Source organism: Corapipo altera, unplaced genomic scaffold (genome assembly GCF_003945725.1).
Source record: "Corapipo altera isolate COAL_440 unplaced genomic scaffold, ASM394572v1 64, whole genome shotgun sequence".
Lineage (NCBI taxonomy): Eukaryota > Metazoa > Chordata > Aves > Passeriformes > Pipridae > Corapipo > Corapipo altera.
The window spans coordinates 10,670,266-10,691,797 of NW_020884893.1; the positions used below are offsets into that span (position 1 = coordinate 10,670,266).

At 43.0% G+C, this 21,532-nt stretch overlaps 2 protein-coding genes across 2 annotated transcripts in view; both read right to left on the minus strand.

Moving 5' to 3' along the window:
• The window catches only part of LOC113948495 (erythrocyte membrane protein band 4.2-like), an 8,751-nt gene extending 5,897 nt beyond the window's left edge, over nucleotides 1-2,854 (minus strand). The window contains exons 1-4 of the mRNA XM_027646148.1: nucleotides 2,724-2,854; nucleotides 1,891-2,076; nucleotides 980-1,210; nucleotides 258-376 (exon numbers count right to left, since the gene is read on the minus strand). Coding sequence (XP_027501949.1) covers nucleotides 258-376; nucleotides 980-1,210; nucleotides 1,891-2,076; nucleotides 2,724-2,733 — 546 coding nt within the window. The 5' untranslated portion in view covers nucleotides 2,734-2,854. The remainder of the gene's footprint in view (nucleotides 1-257; nucleotides 377-979; nucleotides 1,211-1,890; nucleotides 2,077-2,723) is intronic.
• Nucleotides 2,855-6,315: 3,461 nt separating this feature from the next.
• LOC113948372 (protein-glutamine gamma-glutamyltransferase 6-like) lies at nucleotides 6,316-16,680 on the minus strand. The gene is made up of 12 exons (XM_027645950.1): nucleotides 16,488-16,680; nucleotides 15,501-15,740; nucleotides 14,890-15,008; nucleotides 13,798-13,926; nucleotides 12,441-12,618; nucleotides 11,480-11,615; nucleotides 10,729-10,832; nucleotides 9,807-10,049; nucleotides 9,231-9,551; nucleotides 8,539-8,696; nucleotides 6,773-6,906; nucleotides 6,316-6,469 (listed from the first exon to the last, which is right to left on the minus strand). The coding sequence occupies exons 1-12, from the start codon at nucleotides 16,678-16,680 to the stop codon at nucleotides 6,316-6,318; spliced, it is 2,109 nt and encodes a 702-aa protein (XP_027501751.1).
• Between the last annotated feature and the right edge of the window lie 4,852 nt (nucleotides 16,681-21,532).

Consider the following 21,532-nt stretch of genomic DNA (forward strand, 5'->3'; position numbering starts at 1 on the left):
GGCACACAAAGCTCAAATATAGATCAATGCATATCTATATAGGACAGCCTGAGAAGGTAGCTAAAATGTGATTTCATGCAGAGGTCCCTGTTCTCCTGCAGAGGCTTAGACAAAGTGAGTGCAGAGAGCAAGGTCTTTCATCAGAGCCACAGCACAGAGATGGATAAGGCTGTCAGCATCCTGTACACACAGGGTATATGTACCCTTCTCTGCTGGTGGCTGTGAGAGGGCACAGACATGTTGGACCTCTGGCTTACCTGGCTGAAGTCCCAGGGTTGTGCTACGGCTGCATTTTCAGTCCCCCAGTAGATGACACCCTCCTGGTTTAAAATGTACTCCTGCCGCTGTGCCTCGTTGGGCAAGAACACCTCATCATCTAGATCAGAGGGAAAAAAGCATCAGGAAGAAAGCATTCCTGGTCTCAGATGCACTTGCATCTCTCTGACATCAGCAGACTCCACTGCACTCCAGGGACTTCAGCAGTCCCTGGCATCCTGCCTTGAAAAATATCACAGGTTGTGAATCAGACAGAAAAAAGAATTTCGTTGTAATCTCTGTTCCTTGTTCAAAAAGTTCCTCCAGACCTAGGCAGTTGCACTTGCTGGCTCTGCTACTCTCCTGGCTGGTAACTTCTCTAATACTAAGAAAGATACAGTGGCCTTAATCAGACTAGTTACAATCTTGACTCATCTTAAAATCTTTACTATAGGAAACACTTCATCAAGCATTTTTCCTTAGCAGAAGGGCAGGGCTCTGGCAGGGGAGTACTCCAGCAACGGGACAGAAGTGCTGAGGTAGGCAACTTCGAGCTTTCTTAGCCCCTTCCTCTCTCCTCAGGTGCTGTGAGGAGCAGGGCAGGAGGGGCAGGGAGCACTGGGTGGGTCAGCTTCAGCCTCCATGGGGGCAAAGTGCCAGAGCCCAAAAGCTGTTTCTGTGAAGTGACTGATCCCAGCCTGCCTCTCCATTTCTGACCACATACCTTGGCACCAGGGGTTAAAGAGAAGGGTGAATTCTCCCAGGTGGTGAGAAGTTTGGGAAGCACGTAGAAGCAGAGTGTACTGGCCAATGGGAGCATTGGCAGGGGTGTTCACAGTGAGGGTCCAGGAGCACAGGTCCTGTTCTTCCAGTGCTGCACTCCACTGCTTCTGGTCTCCCAGGCTGGAGATGGGAAATTCAGCCTGGATTTCATCTCCTTTGGAAGGATGTCGTCCTGTAGCCAAAGAGATCTGGTTGTGTTTATTCCAAACACTGTGTTTATTCCTCACCTGTGCAGACTGCAGGGACCTTGTCTGTTTGGGAACCACAGCTCTCCTCAGGAGAGAGTCTAAACCCTTTAGCAGCTTAATGCCTTGTGAGCCTTCCTAAGGTTACTACTGCACTCAGGCCTCCACATTTGAAAGTGAGATGTGCATTTCATAGATTTGTAGAAACCAGTGTATTCACTGCCAGAATGGTGCAGACCTGCTGCTCCTGGAATTCAGTCTTAGAACAAGAGTCACAGCCAAATGCTCAAGTTTTGGTAAAACAGGCTGGGGCTGAATGTTGCTGCCCTTCTTAGGGGATATCACTAGAAAACATTCTGTAACACAAAACATCTCTAACAGGCTAGTTAACTTTGAACATTCCTAAACCAAAAGTCAGGAGAGATCCTCTGAGTACTTTCAAATCATGGAGTAGTGAACATGTATTGGTTATTGTGCTGCAATATCTCTTCTGGAAAGGGCTCTGGTTGTGACCCTGCAGCAGCAGGAGACTCTACTTTGCCTTAGATAAACAGTTCACTGCCTCATGCCTCAATGTGGGCACCTCTGTCCAGCTCTGGAGATGACTTTGCCACCAGCTCTGTTCTTCAGGAGTGTGGAGCTCTGATAGGTTTGGTAGTGGTGTTACCTGTCTGTGCAATGAGGAAGGTCCTCTTCATCTGCTGCAGGTAGTTGTGTACTGGAGCTGAGAAGTTCACAGTGATGGTGAATGGCTGCCCCCGCCTCACAATCAGCCTTTCAGTGCTGATTTCTTCTGTGTGGTGGTTATTGTTGTTCATGGGGACCTTGAAATCGCATTTTTTGAAGCTCAGACCTGTAGTGTGAGAAGATACAGAATGAGTTTGGGGCTGTGAACTGCCTGCAGCCTGGCCCTGAACCACATTCTGAGACACACAAACAGCTGACCAAGTATTTTCTCCACTCAGACATTCCCTCCCTGCCTTTGAGACTTTCTGACCAGTAACTGTGGGAACCTTCACTCTGAGCTTGGTTGCTCTGCTGTCAAGTGACTATTGAGCTGCCTTTTTTCCTGTCACTTTCTTCAGGGTTGCTTGGAACCTGGACCCTCTCCCTGCTCCGTGGCTAAAACACTTCATCATCTCTCTGCTTCAGTTTTGTAGCCTGGGTTACCTCCCACCACCCCTGCCCTCCATTCCCTCTGTCGAGGATACCCCACTTGCCTTTGCTTCCAGACTCTCACCTGTCTGCCTTAGCTGCTTCTTGCTGCTTCTCAAGCTCCTCTTAGACACTGATACCAACTTTTGTTTGCTGTGCCTTTTTGTGCAGTCTGCCATGCAAACCCAGCTCCCTCAGACTTTAGAGCACAGTCTTGGCTCCTGCCCTGTGAGCTCAGCTCTTCTACAAGCCTCGTGAACACTGTCTTGGAGCAGGAACATTTGTTTTTTTCCCTGACACACAGCTTGCAAATACTTGGAACTAACCAAAGTGATTTTTGCTTACCTTGGCCCATGGCTGGTTCCCTGTACCATGAAAGTCTTCAGCTCCTGCTCGCTCTGCTGGGCAACAGCTCCTTCCTCCAGCTGTCTGTAAAAACTGTCCTCTTACAAAGTTGTTTGCTTGATTTCTTTATGCAGGGTGGGACGTGATGTTGCCACCTTTCCAGCTTATCTTGCTGGCCTGGTGTGCAGATGTCAAGGGCTCTTTTATCTCTCAGGCCACACTGAAGACACCCAAGAGATGAGGACAAATTCCACAGCGGGATGTGAAGCATTTAGAGACAGACAGGGACAATTCCTTCAAGAAGCTGTGCACTGGGAACCCCAGAGTAGGAAATGCAAATCTCAATATGGCTCTAAACCATGCCCAGAATGCACTTCAAATGTAAGTGTTGGAGAGCTGCTCTACAGCATTGACCCCAAGCTACTTAGATCCTAAACTCTTCAAGGAGTTAAAAAAAAAAATTAGTCAGTACATCCGTTGCCTTTGTGCCTAATTCAAAAAAGTGAAACCTCTTCAAAACGAGGAAATGTGCCAAAGGCAGCAACTAAAAAAAGTAGAATTTTTGTAGCATAATGCAGACTATTTAAAAGTATTGCACTGCAGAGTTGGGCTAAGCACATTTTTTAAGTTGCTGTAATATTAAAGGGACACCATTGGATTGATAAATAATTGGTCAAAAGATAGGAAATAAAATATCAGAAATTAACATCTTTCATGGTGGAGTGAATCACCAATAGTTTTGCAGAAACCTATGATCTTCCACAAATTCAAGAGTAATTTGAGAAGCCAATCACACAATATTACACCAGAGAACTTGGTGTTTTTCTTAGTATGTCTAAAGTATATTAGACTTTACAATCCCTTGCTTATATGCATCATTTAAGCTAAATAAAAACTCCCTGTGTTTTAGTCCTTTTACAGCACAGCCTTAATTGTACGGATTCACTTTCACAGAATTGCAGAGTGGTTGAGGCTGGAAGGGACCTCAGAGGTGTTCTTAAATGCACCTCTGCAATGTAGGTATGTGTTTATGAACCTCTAAATCAGAGTGGTTTAGATCCAAGCAGGTATTTATCCCGTCAGCACTGCCTTGTCATGGCTGTGTATTCCCACAGTACCATCTCTTGGTCAAACTGGCAACTGCAAGGAAGATTTGTTGCATCCCTTTAAAGGTGTCTGCATTTCCAGCTCTGACAGTGGCATGTGCACAAATTAGACAGGAATTTTCCTTTTGGAGGGAATTTCTTGTTTCTTTAGAGCAACAAGAAATGCTTACACTGTGCCCTTGGGTTTGTCTTTTATAGTGAGCAGTGCCCTCCACATTCAGCTCATGGACCAAGTGGTAAAGCAGTGCAGCTTTGGTGGCAGAACAAAGTGATTGAAACCACCAACTTTGGCTATTTCTGGTTGATCTCTTTCAATCTGTAAAACAGTAGTAATTTCATTGACTGCCTGAATCAAGGCTCTAGAAACTTAGATCAGAAGAACAGGATGGTGGGGAGAAACATTCACCACCCTGGAGGTTGATTTCAATGTCTTTCAAGATCAATTTATGGTAAGCATGTGTCATATCAGCCAGTGCTCACTGGATTTTTTTGAGTGTTCAGACTGGAATGAGGGCTGGCTGGGTCAGCCTCTTGGGCATGCTCACGTTTAAACTGTGCATTTATAAAGAAAAATACCGACAATTAGCCATATTTTACTCCACCGACTCCCAGTGACTTCTGACCAAGGGTTGTGTAAAGATTGTAGGTTTGACAAAAGCTATTTAAATCCTTCCTCGGGCACTTGCATGTTTTTCTCTATAATAATCATTAGTTTAATTGTACAGTTGTCTTATGTCTCATGCAGGAAGAATGTGTTTCTCATGCGTGGCACTGGCCAGATCTGCATTTTCACACTCAAACTGAGCTGGGTGTGGTTGCTGAGGGCAGATGAAAATGCTGACACTGTGAAAACCCGACGAGTGTTGCAAAGCTTGGAACTTGGCACAGGCTTTACAGCTGATTTCCCTTTGAACAGCAGGCTTCCTTTGCAGATAATTAGGATGAGGTCATTCCAAGCTCCTGTGACAAACACTGTCTGAAATAATTGCCTGGATTGTGTTTAAGAAGGAATACTGGAAGGAATTGGAATGGTTTGGCTGCATTGTGTATTAAATGTTATGACAGTCTGCATTCTTGCAAGATTTAATGAGATTTTGTGAAATACCATCACTACCTCAAGGCCTTCTCTGAGGCTGGTGGAGGATCCTATACCCTGACTTTCCAAGATCCTGCAAGACTTAATTGATAGGTGCAAAGCTGCCTATTCCCCTCTTCTTTGCCTGGAGAAATCTGAATTCCTGTGTGTATGTGTGTGTGTCCTTTTCAACCTTCATTCCAGTCTCCCTGGGCTGACTTGTTTTAACCAGCTTCCGCATCCCCTGGAAGTGTGTGTGTGGGTGGCAAAACAGTGTAATTGATGTAATAAAACAGGAGTTTACATGGTTTGGAGATTTTGTTGGCTTTAAATCAAAGAAATTTAAATGAGACCTCAGTTTAACCTGTGTCACAGGGTCAGTTTGTGCTCATGGAATGTTCTTTCTGGGTCTGCATTGCCGGACAGTACTTGGTGTCAAGTGGAAAAAGTCAAATTGTCTCTTAGGAACATTCATATCTTTGCTATTTTGGCTTGTTAACTTTGCAAGGAATGAATGGACACATTTAGGGATTTAGATAGGGGTGTTCCTCATGAATGATGATCTGCTTTAAGCAGCTTTGCAGAATGAGGATATGGGATTGTTAAATGTGAATTTTCATACGTCCTTCTGATTGTATTGTCCTGCACCTTTTCTTCCCAGCCTGTGCTTTCTGAGCACTTCTGGTAGTGAAAAGTATCTGCCTTTACAAACAGAGAAATCTTTTTTTTTTCTTGTCTGTTTTGTCATACCTGCACGAAAGGAAACAGGTGGAACTTCCTCTGACATAATTTAGGAGGGTAGATGCAATGGTTTTGTAAGGGACAGAAAGGGCTGTACTGAGTGGCAGCAGCTGTTGGCAAACAACAACCTTGAAGGTGGTTCCAGTACAAAACAAAAATAAATGTCATAGGTTGCTTTTTGTCAATTTGGCCATTTTTTCCTGATAAAAGTGAGAAGTTTCTGACCATGGCAGGAGGGTTGGAACGAGATGAGCTTTAAGGTCCCTTCCAACCAAACCATTCTGTGATTCTGTGATGATTAAATTACATTCCGTGAAGCTTATGAAACCAGTGATTTTAAATTATGTTCCTTGGAAATCCAGCTGCTATTATTGCTACAGGCTCTAATGCTGAAAACCATCACACTTGATCCTCTCCTTCAATTTAAATTATATAATAATTTCCACTAGTAATTGTATGTGTGAAGGTCCATAAAACAGGTTAGGGATTGAAAAAGGTGACGCTGTCTTTACAATACAGTGTGTGTGGTACCTTTTTATTAGTTTCCACTCACATTACATCACTTTGCTTTGGCTGAGTAATCTGCATTTCTGTGCTCCCAGTCATAATAATGTAGGGACAGTGCACCAGCCTCATAAACAGGCACAACTGAACTGATGTACAGGTTATATCACTGAGCAGGAGCCACATCAAGTGTCACAAATCCCTTAATGTCTGAAAAATGGATGCAAACCAAGTCCACCTGAAGCTGCCTGGTGCCACTCCTGTAGGGAATGATTTCAAACTGGACTGTTGAACTCTCCATGGGGGCCATTCTTGCCACACTAAAAGAGAGAACGCATTGGTAAGGTCAAGCAGCTGAAAATTCCTTGCTGTGTATTCTTCAGATCCCCAAATCTAAGACAGTATGACATCTCTCCACCCTCTGAGCATCTTGTAATTCAAAGCTTGGTGAAAGAGGTGTAAAAAACTCCAGCTGGTATATGGAGAGTACTGACATGACAGTATTTTGTACGAGGTTGGTGCCAACAAAAGTCATGAGCGTGACAGAATACTTTAAAAAACCCACTAGTATTCCAGATTTCCCCCCAAAGTGAGTGAGTTTTCAGCCAGCAGCATTTACATACCTGATTCTGAGTTGCTCTTTGAGCAGGCCACTACCTTCAGCTCTCAGTACACAGTCTGTCACCTCATCAGACAGTGGGTTGGTAAATGTGACCTCCACATTAACAGCCTGGTGTACCACTGTTGGACCAAGGACCTACAGAGAGAAAACATCTTGCTCAGCCACAGTGTTATTCTCACCTATTTCTTGTGCTTTTCTCTTTTCATTCCCACTTCAAACCATTTACCCTCCTAAGATTTCCTGGACAGGAAGAGGCCAGGAATTTATACATTAGCATCAGAGTTCAGCCTCAAATGAGCCACCCACTGTGGCTGAGAAAGAACAAACTACTGTTGAATCTACCATTTAATCTTAACATTTTAACTAGGGCAGTGTATGGTGTTATGTATAGCACAGTATATGACACTTGCCAGTGAGAACAAAATAAGAATACAACTATTAACTATGGCTGACTGGAGGCAGCTTATGTTAAATTAGCTTTAGTTAGGCTAAATGGAAGTTTAGGATTAGAGAATATGGAAGGTGGGAATTGTGGTGTTTCAGACAAAAAAAAAAAAAGCAAATTAGCAAGTAAACATATTCATTACCTTATTTTGACTGAGATAAAGTGGAAGTGTCATATCGGGTTGTTTGTGGATGATGTAATATTAGTTAACATAATGGAGAAGTTCTTTACCCCAGTTGCATTTCTCTATTATTGTCTGTATGTTTACAGAGAAGTTTCAATCAGCAGAAACAGAAAGGCCTCTTAAATCTGAGCCACTGAATTGAAGTGATTTAATCCTGGTGCCTGCCCTGCAGAAGCTGACCCTGTTATTTGCATGGGTCAGCACAGAGACTTTGGACAAAGTCTCACTAGAACCTGGTATTCAGAAATCGCCAAAAAATCACACATTTTACTCCTGTGTGTTGCCTTGCTTTTCTTGTTTGTTAGTGGCATAGTGGTTTGGGGTGGCTAATCCAGTCTGGAGGCTCTGAAAGACTCTGCAAATGACCATATTCCCCCTGTGTTGTTTACAGTGAGATGGGCAGACAGCATTTGATCCTGTGTGTGATACAGCACATGAGTGTGCTGTCCAAAACCAGTTAAACTCATTTATATGGATATGATGGGCCATGCAAATCCAGGGCTGTCCCTAGGCAAACATAGTGCAGGGCCTTTCCTGTAGACTAAGAACTTTTTATTCATTGTACAACATTTGCCAGAGGTCAGTCCTAAGTGGAAAGAAAAAAAAAGCCTCCAGTTCTGTTTAATCATTTGGGAAGATGTTGCAGAAGGTGGAAAGAGCCTCTTTTCCTGATTCAGTGAAAGAACTTCCTTGAATATCAGTAATAAAAAGCCTCACAGCTCCAGGCATTATCAGCTGGCCAGTGAGGATGTCTTTGGTAAAAATCAGTCTTCCTAAATAAACTGGAAGAGATTGATCAGACTCCCTTGACAAAAGGGGAGGACTAAATACAGCCCAGATTTCTCTGTCCCTCTCTGTCCTCTCTCTCTGTAGATAAGCCTGCCTTGTAACTCTTGTAACACTGAGACCTTTATCAGTGCTTTAACAAGCACTGGCAAGAATACCACAGCTAAGCCATGGACGGGTTTGCTTTTCCTTAGTGTACTTCATTTCACTTGTGTCATATGGCCCATTACCAGAGCAACAAGATCCAGTCACCTTGATTTCACTTCCCACACTCCTTTCTGTGAGGAGTGGGAATTCTGGTTGCTTTTTCTCAACATGTCTCTCAAGGGTCACAGAGGGGACTTGTTATTACCTTGATGGTGAGAAAAGGATCCTGAAGGACAATGTCCTTTTCAACCAGAAGCGAGGCTCCCTTTTTGATTTGGCACACAGCAGTCACCAGGATCTTCCTGTCATCCATCAGAGAGTTTTTGTATTGGGAATAGGGGATCCCGAATGAAAACTCCTTCACTGGAATGGAAATGGAAACAAAATTTCCCTCTCTTCCTTTTTCTAAGTCCCTGCTATCTGTGAGGTATCTGTATTTAAAGGAGCATGTACACCATCACCCTGGGACTGCACATTTGTGGGTGTTGACACCCACAGACAGGAATGATGCTCATAAGTGACTTCTGCTTCCATTCACATAAAACACTGAATTATCAGGTACAGTTTGGTAGCTGGACAGATCTGAGGGTGGGTATATGTGGGTAGCTCCCTAGTGTCAGTGTTCTTTCTTAGCAAAAAAGGTCATAATGTAGCACCAACAGTGGCTCTGCTTGGTCAGACAAAAGGTCACCTTGCTCACTATCTTTTCTGACAGTGCCCAAAAGCAAACGCTTAAGAAAGGGAAATACGAATGTTTCTCTTCCCTTGAATAGCCTTGACCTCCAGCTGATTGCAGGTCATACACTTCTTGAGCCATTCTTTATTTCCATTTGATTTGACCACAAACCAAAACTATGTCTTGTCCTGCAATAAAAGGTGTAATAAAATTAAAATTACCTTCCTCTGATCCCAGTTTAATAGACCTATACAGCTCTAAAATCTCTGCCTTTGATCTTCTTGTGTAGAGAATGGCTGAAGCCTTCAATTTAACTTTTATGGTCTTGAAATCTGAGATCAGGTTTCTGAGTGACAAGGTAAGGAGGATGTCCTGGCCAATGACAGGAGATGCGTCGAGGATCAGCTTCCCTGAGATACTGGGGGTTTGTGCCCTTGAAAATCGCCTTTTAGGTTTTCTAATTTTGGGTTTTTTTCCGGTTCTTCTCACACCAAGCAGCTTCAGTGCTTTTTTGTACACCTGCCTTTCTTTTGAGGATCCTGCTTGGAAAGATAACATGGTCAGAGATCTCATGTGTGCTGGATACAGTGCAGTGGAGCCAGGATTGATCTCAGAAATTTAGGAAGGCTGAGAAGGGCAAAGATACTCAAGAGGAGAAAGTGAGATCTAACACAGCTACTTTGCTCTAGAAGAAGTAAAGAGCATTAAGTCATTAAGTCAATCCTCAGTCCAACAAAGGCCTAAATTCTTTTCACTTCTGATCATCAGTGATAAGACAACTGTAATAAAGAATTTACCTTCTGGATATTTGTAATTAGCAGTGACATCCACACGGGAGTTGGTGCCCACTGCTTTGGTGCTGATACATTTCCCAATCTTCCTGGTGTTAGAATGAATCCTCTCCTTTCTTTTCTTGCTGTGGCGAATCCAGGTGACACAGTCAGCATTCACTGCTGCAAACACAAATGGGCTGTCGTAATCCAGGTTCACATCCCCTTCTTTGATGGCTCTGATGGAGGCAGGACCACACTGATAGATGCCTGTATTGGAGAGGGAGAAGTCAAACAACTGCCTCTTGCAAAAGAACATAAATCCTCATGCTGGCAGTCACTCCAAAGATGCATTTGGGTGAAATTCACTGTTTGTGTGTCTGTGTATTATGGTAACAGAATGCCCAGAGACTCACATGCCTTTTCTATCAAAAGGTGGGAGGTTGTTAGGGAGGGCTAAAGCTTCTTATGATGTGTGCTGTGTGAAATGTTTCACCCTGCAAAGGCTGTAAGGCTGCCAGCAAAGCTGTCTGGTGAAAGGAGAGGAGGAGGTGTGAGCCAGGTCAGACCTAAGGGATGGGAGTCAACAATGCACTGAAAAGATCCAAGAAACTAAATTTGTTAAACTTTGTATTGGGGAACGAGACTGTGTGGTGTTAGGAGCTGAGACAAGCAAGGGCAGGATAAGTGAACTTCAGATGTGCTGGCTGTTGTGGAGGCAGAGAACCAAAATGAAAAAAAAGGAAGAATTGATGTGCTGGTAAGCGATCCAGAGGCTGACAGAAAAGCTGCCTGCTGGAGATTGATGTGGATATTGCTTTTCTTGTGCACCAAAAGTAATGCTATGTCTACAGGGAATGTATAGAAGAGAGTTGTCCTGAAATTTCAGTGGCAATCTTTCAGAATAACACTATCTGTGGGGATATTTTTACGTTTACAACAGTGTTACCTTTGCTTTTTTCCTGGGGTGTTGCATCCAGAACCTGCCATCCATCATAAAAAGAACCAAGATCTCTTCTAGTGAACCAGCTTTCATTCCAGACGTGGAAATTCCTGTAAGGGAAGTGGAATATGGAATACCTGATTAATACAATGCAAAAAATAATCCTGAGTGAATGAAAACTGTGGAGAGAGCAGCTGCTGGCTCGTTACATGAGTACCTCTTTCCCCTTTTGTGCCAGATTTTTGTGTTCAGATCTCTCAGAAATATTGAGACATTATGAAAAAGAAATGTTAAAAGGAAAATAATTCATCACAGAGTCAAGAATTCAATTTTGGACATTCTAAAACAAACAGCCAAAGGTCTCCTGTGCACTTTGCTATCTGTTGGTATTTAACTCATGATTTCTTTCTACTTCATGCCACCATTGTCCCATTCAGTCCAGATGGTGTGTTGTGCTTGGTGACTGAGGCACTGATGCTGTAGTACAACACATCTGTGCAGTGTGATAACTTGTGGGCACTTGTTTGTCAAAAGAACAATTTTTAACAGCTTCTCTGAGGTGAAACAGCATCTCCTTTGTTGACTCTTCAAAATCATGAAGTTGACTACTTACTGAATTTCTGAACACTCTGTGGATTCTTTGGTGTGGGGTTTTATAGCACTGGCAGCACGAGGTTGGAGTAGTTTTTCAGGAGTGTGATTCTTTTAATTAGTGGGGAATGTAATGGAAGAAATAATTAAAAATATGTATATTTACCACACACTGTCTTCAGTCAAGTGCAGGGTCTTTCCAGAAATGTCAATGTACTTATCAATAGTCAGATTTATATTGGTGTCATGGGCTGAGTTGAAGTTGGTAACAACACGAGTAGGTATTCCCAAGCATCTCAGTACTGCAATATAGAATAACATAAAAGTTCTGTAAACCTGTTTTAACACATTTAAAAAGTATTTTTCTGTTTTTCTTGGCAAAACAGTCTATTGTATGTTTTCAGAGGGGAAACAAACCCCCAGTAATTTTCCTCCAGATATGATACAAGTCACATTCATTGTGCACAATTGCTCAGAAGACACTTCCACTCATGTGACATTCTTAGCTGCCATGTCCTTTTAACAAGAGTGAGATTCACCCATTTATTTTAATCTTTGATTCTTCCTCCTGTTCTCACTCCCATTTTCCCTCTATTTGTTCCTCTGTTACTTTCTTCTTTTTCCTCTTACTTTCCGAGATATACCTTTCAATTGCATTATTTTTCCTTTGTACTTTCCCCAAAGAAGCTCTTGTGTCTCAGAGCAGCTCTGAATGGAAAGTGGTAGCAAGAAATGCTTTTCCTGACTTGCAGCTCCTTTTACAGGTCCTTAGAATTGTGACTTGGTTTTGTGTCAGCAGTAGGTAAGACATAGCAGTAGAAAATGGGATTGTGAGGAGATGGGCTTAAAAAATCACTGGTATTCTTTGAATTCTAGCTGTGAAACAGGAAACCTTGCTCTTTTCACCAGCCCAGCCTGGCAAACCACTTTGATTTTTGTTTGGGGTGCAGTATTGCAACCTGTGGCTGTTTAAAATAGACCCTTCACCCGTGGGGAGCGGAGGTTCTTCTCTCTCTCTGCCACAGTTGGAACAACTTCAACGACATTGTCAGAAAGTTACAACTACAGCAATTCTAGTGAGCTGCCTTCCTGGTATCATTCTGGTCTCGTTCTTCATCCCTTCATACCTGTGCAGGTGACTCCTGCAAAGACCCAGCACTGGCCATAGCGGACGGGTCTGTACCTCCCCCTGTGCCACTTCCGAAGGATGGTCACACTCCCGCTCCACTGCAGGGGGTTTGTCCCGGAGCGGTACTTCCCGCTCCACTTCCCTTCCACTACTCCCTTCTCGTCGTTGCTGTTGACCTGCAAGAGTCCTTCTCATGAGAGAATTAAAATATTTGCAGAAGAAGAGAGGGAGGGAGAGAGGCAGAAGTGAGCCTGTGGGTGCCACTGTTCTCACGGGCTGGGTGGTGGGACACAGCGTTTGAGCCTTAGAATTTTGTCTGCTCGAGTGCAACGATTGGAGCAAACCCAGATCAGATTGTAGAGTCTGACCATTCAAAACTGCCTTGTTTTCAGTTTATATTTTCTGTTTACACTTTCTCTGTTTCACCGATGGATTTCACCTCTTTGTGTGTCATTGTACTGTGCATTCAGTATTGTTTCAGGTTCTTGGGTGATTTAAGTGCAAGGCTTGAGAAGTCAATATTTTCTCTGAATGTGCATTTGTTGCAAGTGTGCATATAGTACTTATAGCTTGTTCAGATTTGTTAGATGTGGTTGCATATATTTGTGCACATCCAGTGTAGAGCCCTAAGTGTCACATGGTGGTACAGAGAGCAGTGAGTTCTTATTTATTTATTTATTTATTCCTAAGTATTCATACTTTTAGTAATTTTGTACATCTAAGAGGAGTTATTTACCTCATGTTGAAGCTGAAATTGCCTAAAGTGAGTGCTGTCTAAAAGGCTGAAAAGTATCACAGCTGTAAAGGAGGAATCTCAGCTAAAGAAAGTGGGAAGGCATGTATTATTTATAAAATGGAAAACTTTTCAGTTGCCTGGTTGTGCATTTATGTGTTTGTGAGCATGTGTGTGTGCTGTGCAAGTATTTGTTGCAGGAAATGCATAAAGGCCTCACTGAACAAATATCCCTTAAGTGAAGAACACTAAATTCACACATTAAATGTGGCCATAACAGCACTGGTTTTCCAAAATATTTCACGCTTCTCTTGGTATTTGAAAAACTTAGCAAGTGATTTCAGGCTTTCCAAATTAACGAGAAGATCTAATGGGCTGAAAATCTGTTAGGAAAATACATCTGAGATTCAGTGTTCCCCAGAAGTTCTTGGAAACATTCCTTCAGTTATGAGCAAACTCTTGGGAAGAAGGTAAATTGAACTTTTGGGGTATTTTACCTCTTTTGTAGCTATTGTGTTGCAGAATAGTTATCTACACCTGTAAAACACCGAGGCATTCACACTCAGGAGTTGGGGTTCTGTTAGTAAGTGCATGTAGAGCTGTAAGTGAGGGATCATTTTACCATAGCACTGATCACCCTGCTCACATAGACAGGGTTGTTTCGGTTGGATACATCAACAGCTGGATCTTCTCGGTGGTTCAGGCTCCGATCCAGTATAGCCAGAGAGATATCAAGGATATCCTCTTCAAACTGAAATCAAAACAAGGCTAATTTCATAAGTAAACCCCGGAATAAACTCCCCATCCATTTTCCTGCTCCTGGCACAACAGGATAACGTTGGTAATAGAGGTGTTATCTGTATATAGGGCCAAGAAGAAAACACGAGCACCAGGCTGCTGGCTCTCCATGGGATTTTAAAGACAAGATGTCTGTGAGCACGGTGTGGGGCCATGGCCACTGGCATCCACAAAGACATTACATGTCCTGGTGGAACAGACAGGACCACTGCAGGTCGGGCTCAGCAGGATTCACACCCTCCCACATCCTGCTGTGCCCCCACAGGAACCCTTCTGTTACGAAAGCTTTGCCTGCACCTCCTATCAGCAGATCACCTGAACTGAAAGAAACCCACAAACACAATTATTGTGGATTAGGGTCACAGGGATACTGTGCTGGGCCCAGAGAATGCCCAAGTGCTCTGCTCTATGGAGGTGGCCAGGCAAGGCTGCCCCCCTGACGTGGGATATCCTTTTAGTGCTTGTTAGTGAGCATGTAAATATTTATGTAAATATTTACTATGTATTAACTATGTAAATAATTACTAGTTGTAATACATCACTATGTATATTTACTATGTAAATATTTAGATGTACCAGCTTTGCAATGCCTACTGGCTTTCTTTGCCCTTTACAAGGGTCAAAAAATGAAGTGCAATTTTATCAGTTTGAGTAATGGGCAAAAGAAAAATAAAATTGTGCTCTGTTTCTTTTATTTCTGTCTTAGCACATGCCAGGCAGTGAAAATGCTCCTGATGCTGCTGTAATGTATTGATAAGTGAGACATATATCTGTAAGAAAATCTGAAGTGAGGAATACTCAGCAAGGAGTACTGAGCTCTCATACTCTGAGATAATGATTCTCTCTCCTGAAGAGCCTGTTTACCCACTGTGCTTATTTTGAAATTTCTGGAATATGTTTTCTGGATGTTTTTTACCTGTCCATAGTTCCAAGCTTCTTGCTGGATATCTTTTTCCAGTCCCTGAAATATGATTCCACTGTCATTCAGGACATACTCCTGTCGCTCCCTCTCTTTAGCCATGTAGACATCATCATCTAAGAGCAGAATGAGACACGATGGCTGAAAGGAAATTATTTTGAAAATCTCACACAGAGGGGAGATCTAGGGAGCAGGTCAGGCTGCCCCTGCATTCAGGCTTAGGACTCCCTGCTACACCTCTCTAATCATTCAGAGAGTGAATAAAATCAGCATGAAATTCCTTTGAGGGGAACTTCCCTAATCTCACTGTGTGTCTTACTGGTAGATGTTGGTTGGTTTACAGCTGAATGCAAGAATCAGAGGGAAAAAAATTGTAAAATAAATGTTTGGAATATTTCCTCCCTCTGATCCTTTATCCTACAAGCAAAAGTCTGGGGTCTTTAATAGCTTGAAGCACCGAAGAAGGGGCAAAAACTTGATCCTTGATGTTGAGCAAAAAACCCCAACTTTGTGCAGCTGCGACTGTCAGGTTCAGACTTTACTGTGACCCCCAGAATTCCTGGCTGACACAATGAGATATTTGAAGGACGTGATGCATCAAAGCATACCTGGACACCAAGGGTTGAAGAGTAGCACAAACTGGCCCAGGACTTTTGAAAAGACCTTGTTCCCAGAAAGGACCTGGAGTTTGAGTTTGTATCGCCCGATGACGGCGCTGGCTGGGCTGAGGATGGTGAAGTTGAGGCAGCCAGGCTCGCTGGGCTCCTGGGCTGCACTCCAGCCACTGGCACCCTCCTCTGAGAGGGTAAATATGGCTTTGGTCTGCTGTGATTCTGCTGGAGATGGTCCTGCCAGAGAGAACAGGGACAGCAATGCTGAGTGGCAGCTGTGAGTGACAAACTTGGGGTCAGGGAAACCCACCTGGAAAGGTTGTGGGTTGTCAGATTAAGTGTTTATTCAGTGTAAACTCACTCCAGAGGTGAGCACACACGTAATTATTCCAGGCAAGTGAGAGGGCAAGTCTGTTGTCCTGAAAACTTGACAGTTCAAAAATATGTGAGTGGGATGAGCCACACATTTTAATACACGTGTCATGAAGGCTTAGTGGCTGCCTGGAGGATTTTTTGGAGGAGACTTTTGGCAAGATGCAGGTGGGAGCTCTTATGAATTGGGTCATGTAGGCTGTTCTAGTAATAGGGAACACATCAAGTTAATCAAGGGGATTTTAAAAGGGGTGAAGTAAGGGAGGAGAGGAGATGAATTGAGGATGGTGGTTTGTGAGAGGTAGAGCTGCAACATGTTCAGGGACCAGAATGGAGATAAATTGCAGTGTTCCAGGTAGGTCCTCAGGAGCAGAGATACAGCCTTGGTTTTAGAATGAGAATGGCACCTACCTTCCTATTAATTATTACCTTTACTCTCTATATTTCCTTAAACTGCAGATCAAACTTAAAAATGGGAACTCCTAAGCCTAAAAGAACAATGAATCCTACATGATACAGGACACAGCTTGATGATTCAGGAATGGACCACACAGATCTGTACTTTGGAGGTGGAATAACTCAGATATGAGGTGAGTGCCATGGGGAAATTACCTGTGCTTGCAATAAAGGTGAAGCTGTCCCAAGATTGCACTGTTGTTTTGATGTTCAGAGAGATGTTGAAGGACTGCCCTCTCCTGAAGATTGGTTCTGTGCTGCTGTAATCAGAGGTGTGGTGGGCAGCTTTATTTAGTTTGGATTGCCAATTGACTTTTGTTATCTTCAGGGCTAGAAAGAGGCAAGACATGTTCATTAAAAAAGGTTTTCCTTCAAGCTTGTACACCTTTTCATCATGTCTAATGTAGTAATTTTATTATACTCATATATAGGTGGTGTTATGTGCTCTAGGAGAAAGGAAAATCCACTGTTATTAAAAATTGCAAAAATGCCAGTGTAGAGGAACAGTTAAAGCATCTTTTCTGCAGGCAACTTTCTGAAAGAGAAAAAACACCCATTCAGAGAATTAAAAAAAAGCAAACAACAAAACCTGCTCTATTTAGATAAGACTTCGTTAAACAAAGTTTGAAGTGTCTGTTCTGTTCCCCATTTCCTGCTCTTGTGAGGTCCTGTGGGGATCTCCAGTTCACAGAGAGCCTTGTAGATGTACAGAAAGAAGTATTAAAACTCTCATGAGCGAGTGCAAGCCTGATTCTGGAAGCACTGTCTGACAGATGATGACTAGAAGGTTGGTGTCTTCATTGTGGAACTTGTACATTATCTTCTCATGTATCTTGTATCTCAGTTAATTTGCAGTCCTGTTGCCTGAAGCTGGGTGTTATTTCACACTCTGTTGGAAAAAGATAACTAGCAGAGGACAGATGATGGCACTAGGAGTGGCATATCTTGAGGCAGTGCTATTGTTGCTCTTTTGTATCATGATGGGTTGTCACTGTTGAAAATGGGGCACTGAAGCACAGACTACAAAAGCTTTCAAATTTTTTTTTGTCCATTGAGGAATTTAAAAAATAGCAGCAACAAACGAAAAAAGCAGAAAAAATACAGATCCCTCTATGAAAACATGTTTGTGAAGTGGCCTCTCCCAGTGCATTTCAGAGGAGTTTCCCTTGAAGAAAATTTCCTACTGTGACTCAAGCACATTAACCCTTTGCAGACTAATGCAACACTTTCCATCATTTCACTGAACCAAGATACAGGACTTGGTTTAGCACTGCCCTGAATCACTTGGAGAGAGGCTCATATCTGAGGGAACCCACAGGGCTCTGCTGTAGGAATAGAGAGGGTGAGATCTGAGTTTTCTGCTGTGTTTGCAGCAGAGAGTTATATTCTGTGAAGTCTTCACAAAGTCAGAACTGTCCTCATTCCTCAGCCTTTGGGAAGAAATGTGAATGTGCACGTGGATTTCTGAGGCTGCAGTGAGGGTGGCTTCCCTGTAGTCTGTGAGTGTGTTTAAACACTTTCAGCTGAGGGTCTTGCTTCATGTGTGTCACCTGGAGACAAAAACTCCACCGACAGGAGCGTTGTGTCTGTGCCACAGGATGCAAAATGTCTGGAAAGTGTCTCACTTGCGTCATCGCTTTGTGTTCCTGACTTAAATATCTGTAAATGAAAGGGACCTGCAGAAAGCATCATCCCCAACATCAAGTCCTCTAATTTAAGAGTGACTTGGAACGTGCTTCTGCAGGGCCTCAGGGTTTGAAAAGAAGTTGTTTGGTCTTGCTGCACTTTACCCTGTGCGAGTTCAGTGTCCAGGCTCTGCGGGGCAGGGGGCACATCAGAGGCTGTCACAGGGCATGTCACAGGCAAAGAAATCGTCCAACAGAGTAAGAGGGGATGTGTGGAGAAGTTGGAAAGATAAAGAAGGAAGTGGCTAGCAATGGTTAGCTCCAAGAATTTCCCGCATTAATAGTCTGATTTGCCTTGCAAAGTCCCTGCTTGTACAGGCATTTCCAGTGAATATGTGCAGGAGATCAGCAAAAAGTTGGATCATATATGGAGTAAGAGCACAATAAAGCCTGTCCATGTGGGCTCAGATTTACCCTTCTTTTGATCTTCACAGTTTTAATTTAAATCTTATAATTTCTTTTTCTTCTTTTGGTGTCCCTTAGAAAAACACATTTTCAATAATTCTGTCAGCATACAATTGGACAAACTTCTAAAAATTTCTTTGGGTGTCTATCCTGTAGTGGACAGACATTGGGAGCAAGCTCAGAAGCAAAAGCCTGCAGAATTGGTGATCACTGCTGAAAATGCTGATCATGTGCACAGGGTTTTCTTTGCCTTTGACTGAAAGCTGAAGCTGTAACAGAAAAACATCTTTAAGCTAAACTGTAGATGGACTCTGTGTGTGTGCATTACATGACACACCTGTCTAACTAGAGATGTTTCCAGCCATGAGGACAGTGAGAGTCAGTGCAACACCACACAGACAAGCTGCCATGGCCCCTCTGTAGGGAGGGGAATGTGGGAGTCCAGAGGCCACCAAGTGACCTGTCTGAGGCCAGACATCACTTGATATCAGAGCCTGGGACTTCCATGGGGCAGTTGGATGCCCCAGTCAGTAGCCAAGAGTGTTGATGAGATGGCTGCAGAAGCACTGAACAGAGTAGTTAATTGATATGATAGAAAAAAATATTAATTTACTTTTCTGTGTTATAGGAAAAAAGAATATGTTCAAGACCCATGATAGTAAAAAGAAAATAAGTTCTAGTAGAATAACCCATAAATACATTAAACCTAAAGAGGGCTAAGCTGCTGAGAGAGCAGCTAGATGTAATTTATCTTGTTTCCTCAGCAAATCTCACTCAGCTGGATAGGAAGAGTGATGTCTGGAGCCATCAGGATGAACTTACCTGCCATGAGGTTTCTTTCTTCTTTTCCTCACTTGTGTGTGGTTCAGGTTATGGACACGAAAGTGTGCAAGAACATCCTAAATCTTCTTCCACCAGCACCAATAATGAAAGGCTCAGGACTGGACTTGGCTACATAGGCTGGAGTTTATACAAGCTGGGTGTGACCTGTGGTTGGTAGTTACTGTTTTTGTAGTGATATCCTACGTGAGCATCCACTGATGACTGCTTTAATTGCACAATCTTGAATCCAATTATGCTTATTTAAAACTGGTGAATGACTGAAGAAAGATGATAATCAGTATTCTGGTGTCTTAGAGGGGAAGACATCCCAAATCGGATCTAATGAAGGAAATAGAATCTTAAGCAGAAGCAAGAAACTTAATTTTGGATGGTTTGGTTTGTGTCAGTTTAGGTTTTTGGAGATTGTATGTAGAGAAGGCAAGCGTAGACAAATATACCTGTTGTACAGCTTGGCTGTTGGGAGATGGAGTGATCTAAGTAAATTTGTAATAATTAGTGTTACTGTCACTCAGTAGTTTGGGTTTTTTTCACTCTGTTTTTTTTAAGGCAGGTCTGCCTGAAGATCTTGCACGTAACTGCACGTAATTCATTCTTTCTTGCAATACAGACATGTGCATTCTTACTATTTGTTCTTGACGTGATTACCTGTAATCTGCATTTCTTCTGTGTGAAGCAACACATCCCCCAGAGAGGGCATTGTTATGCAGTCAGCTGTGATCAGAGACCTCTGTTAAGTAAAGAGAAATGTTTAAATGGCTGCCTCTGCTTCTAATAATAATTTTTCTTTATAGTTCGGGGTTAATAATGCACGTACAAAGTTTCTCTGTAGCTCTTTGGCAGGGCACTGCGAGTCTGGCCCTGGAGGAAGCTGCAGAGCTGCTCTGCTGGTGTGAGCCCTGCCCACTCTAATTACAGGCGCCCTCAGCTCCTGCAGCTCCCTCGCGTTGTCTCCTCCCTCGTCCTGTGTCACATCTTATCTACAAACATACCCTGCCAATTTGTGCCCAGAGTAGCTTGAACACTGTTTTGAGCCTTGAATGGACTCTGATGAGGAGTAAGGGGTGTCAGGGGAGAAGGGATGATCCGTCATCTTCCTCACCTTCCCGCTTCTGCACTGTCTTTTTGTTCTGTTTTTTGTTTTGTTTCCACTTCATGCTTATTGTTTCCAATTCATATCAAGACTGCCAGGAACCAAAAAGGCAAATTAATTGCCTGAAGTTTAAGTGTATTTTTTTAAAAAAGGAATTTGGAGTTCTGTTATGGTTTCTTGTGTGGGGTTTTTTTTCAGTAAGAGTTTTGTGATCATATCTGGATGCCTCAGACTCTGAAATATTATCAGAAAAAGATGTTCATATCCATAACTCCTGACAGCTCTGTGGTTCAGAATTTTGGCCTTATTAATTCAGCTTTAATCTTTCTGCAAGTTGTACAGCAAATGTAAATCTTGAGGCTTGGCAGAGCTGTTTGCACACCGTGATTGCCCCACACACCCTGGAGCTTGACCTGGAGGCTCCTGTGCCTGGTCTGCCCTTACCTGTCACAGCAGAGGCTGGAACAGGGGGTCCTTACAGCTGCCTGAAAGTGTGTTCCAGCTGAGACCTGGCACTTGGAAATGCTGGGATTGGGAACCCACAGAAGGGGATCTGTCAGCAAACTCTGACAGGGGTGGAGCTGGGGCTGCCTGTGGAGGAGCCACGTGGGGAAGGTTTGAAGACAAATGTGTTCCTTGTCTCTAGTGACCTTACACTGGTGGGCAAAAAGTGTTGGTGACCTTGTGCTGCTGGGCTGGCACACTAATGCCAGGCTCTGTCAGGCTGCATAAGAATTAAGTTATTGTTTTGAATTTGTCCATGTGTTCTCCACTCTGTGCCAGGCCTGTGCCCACAGAAATACTACCATGGACCCCACACATTACTTTCCCACCCTTCACAGGCTTTTTTCCTCCCCATTCACAGAGCTACGTGTGTCACAAAATACAGAAATTAGGTGAACAGTGGAGGAAATGTTCTACTTTTTTAGGCTAGAGGCTTGTGAAATGAAGAAAAAAGAACTTTCCTCAATCTCGTGACTTCTTGTGATAATGTCCATGGAATGTAAAATTCATTACAAAACAATACAGGGATGAATGATTTTTATTTATTGTTGACAATTAGAATGAGGTCAAAAAGAGACTGTATTGTTTGCCTCATGGCAAAGTCAAAACTGGGAGCTGAACAGAATGAGATTTGATAAAACATTGAAACTATTTCTACAAAGAATTCACGAGGG

What these genes read in the sequence shown, in the direction of transcription:
- LOC113948372 (XM_027645950.1), bottom strand. Translation starts at nt 16,680, where the DNA reads ATGTCTTGCCTCTTTCTAGCCCTGAAGATAACAAAAGTCAATTGGCAA. An exon ending in CTTCAACCCTTGGTGTCCAG is followed by an intron (nt 15,009 to 15,500) that starts GTATGCTTTGAT and finishes TTCTGCTCTTAG; the next exon opens with ATGATGATGTCTACATGGCT. An exon ending in TGCAGGAGTCACCTGCACAG is followed by an intron (nt 11,616 to 12,440) that starts GTATGAAGGGAT and finishes TCTATATTGCAG; the next exon opens with TACTGAGATGCTTGGGAATA.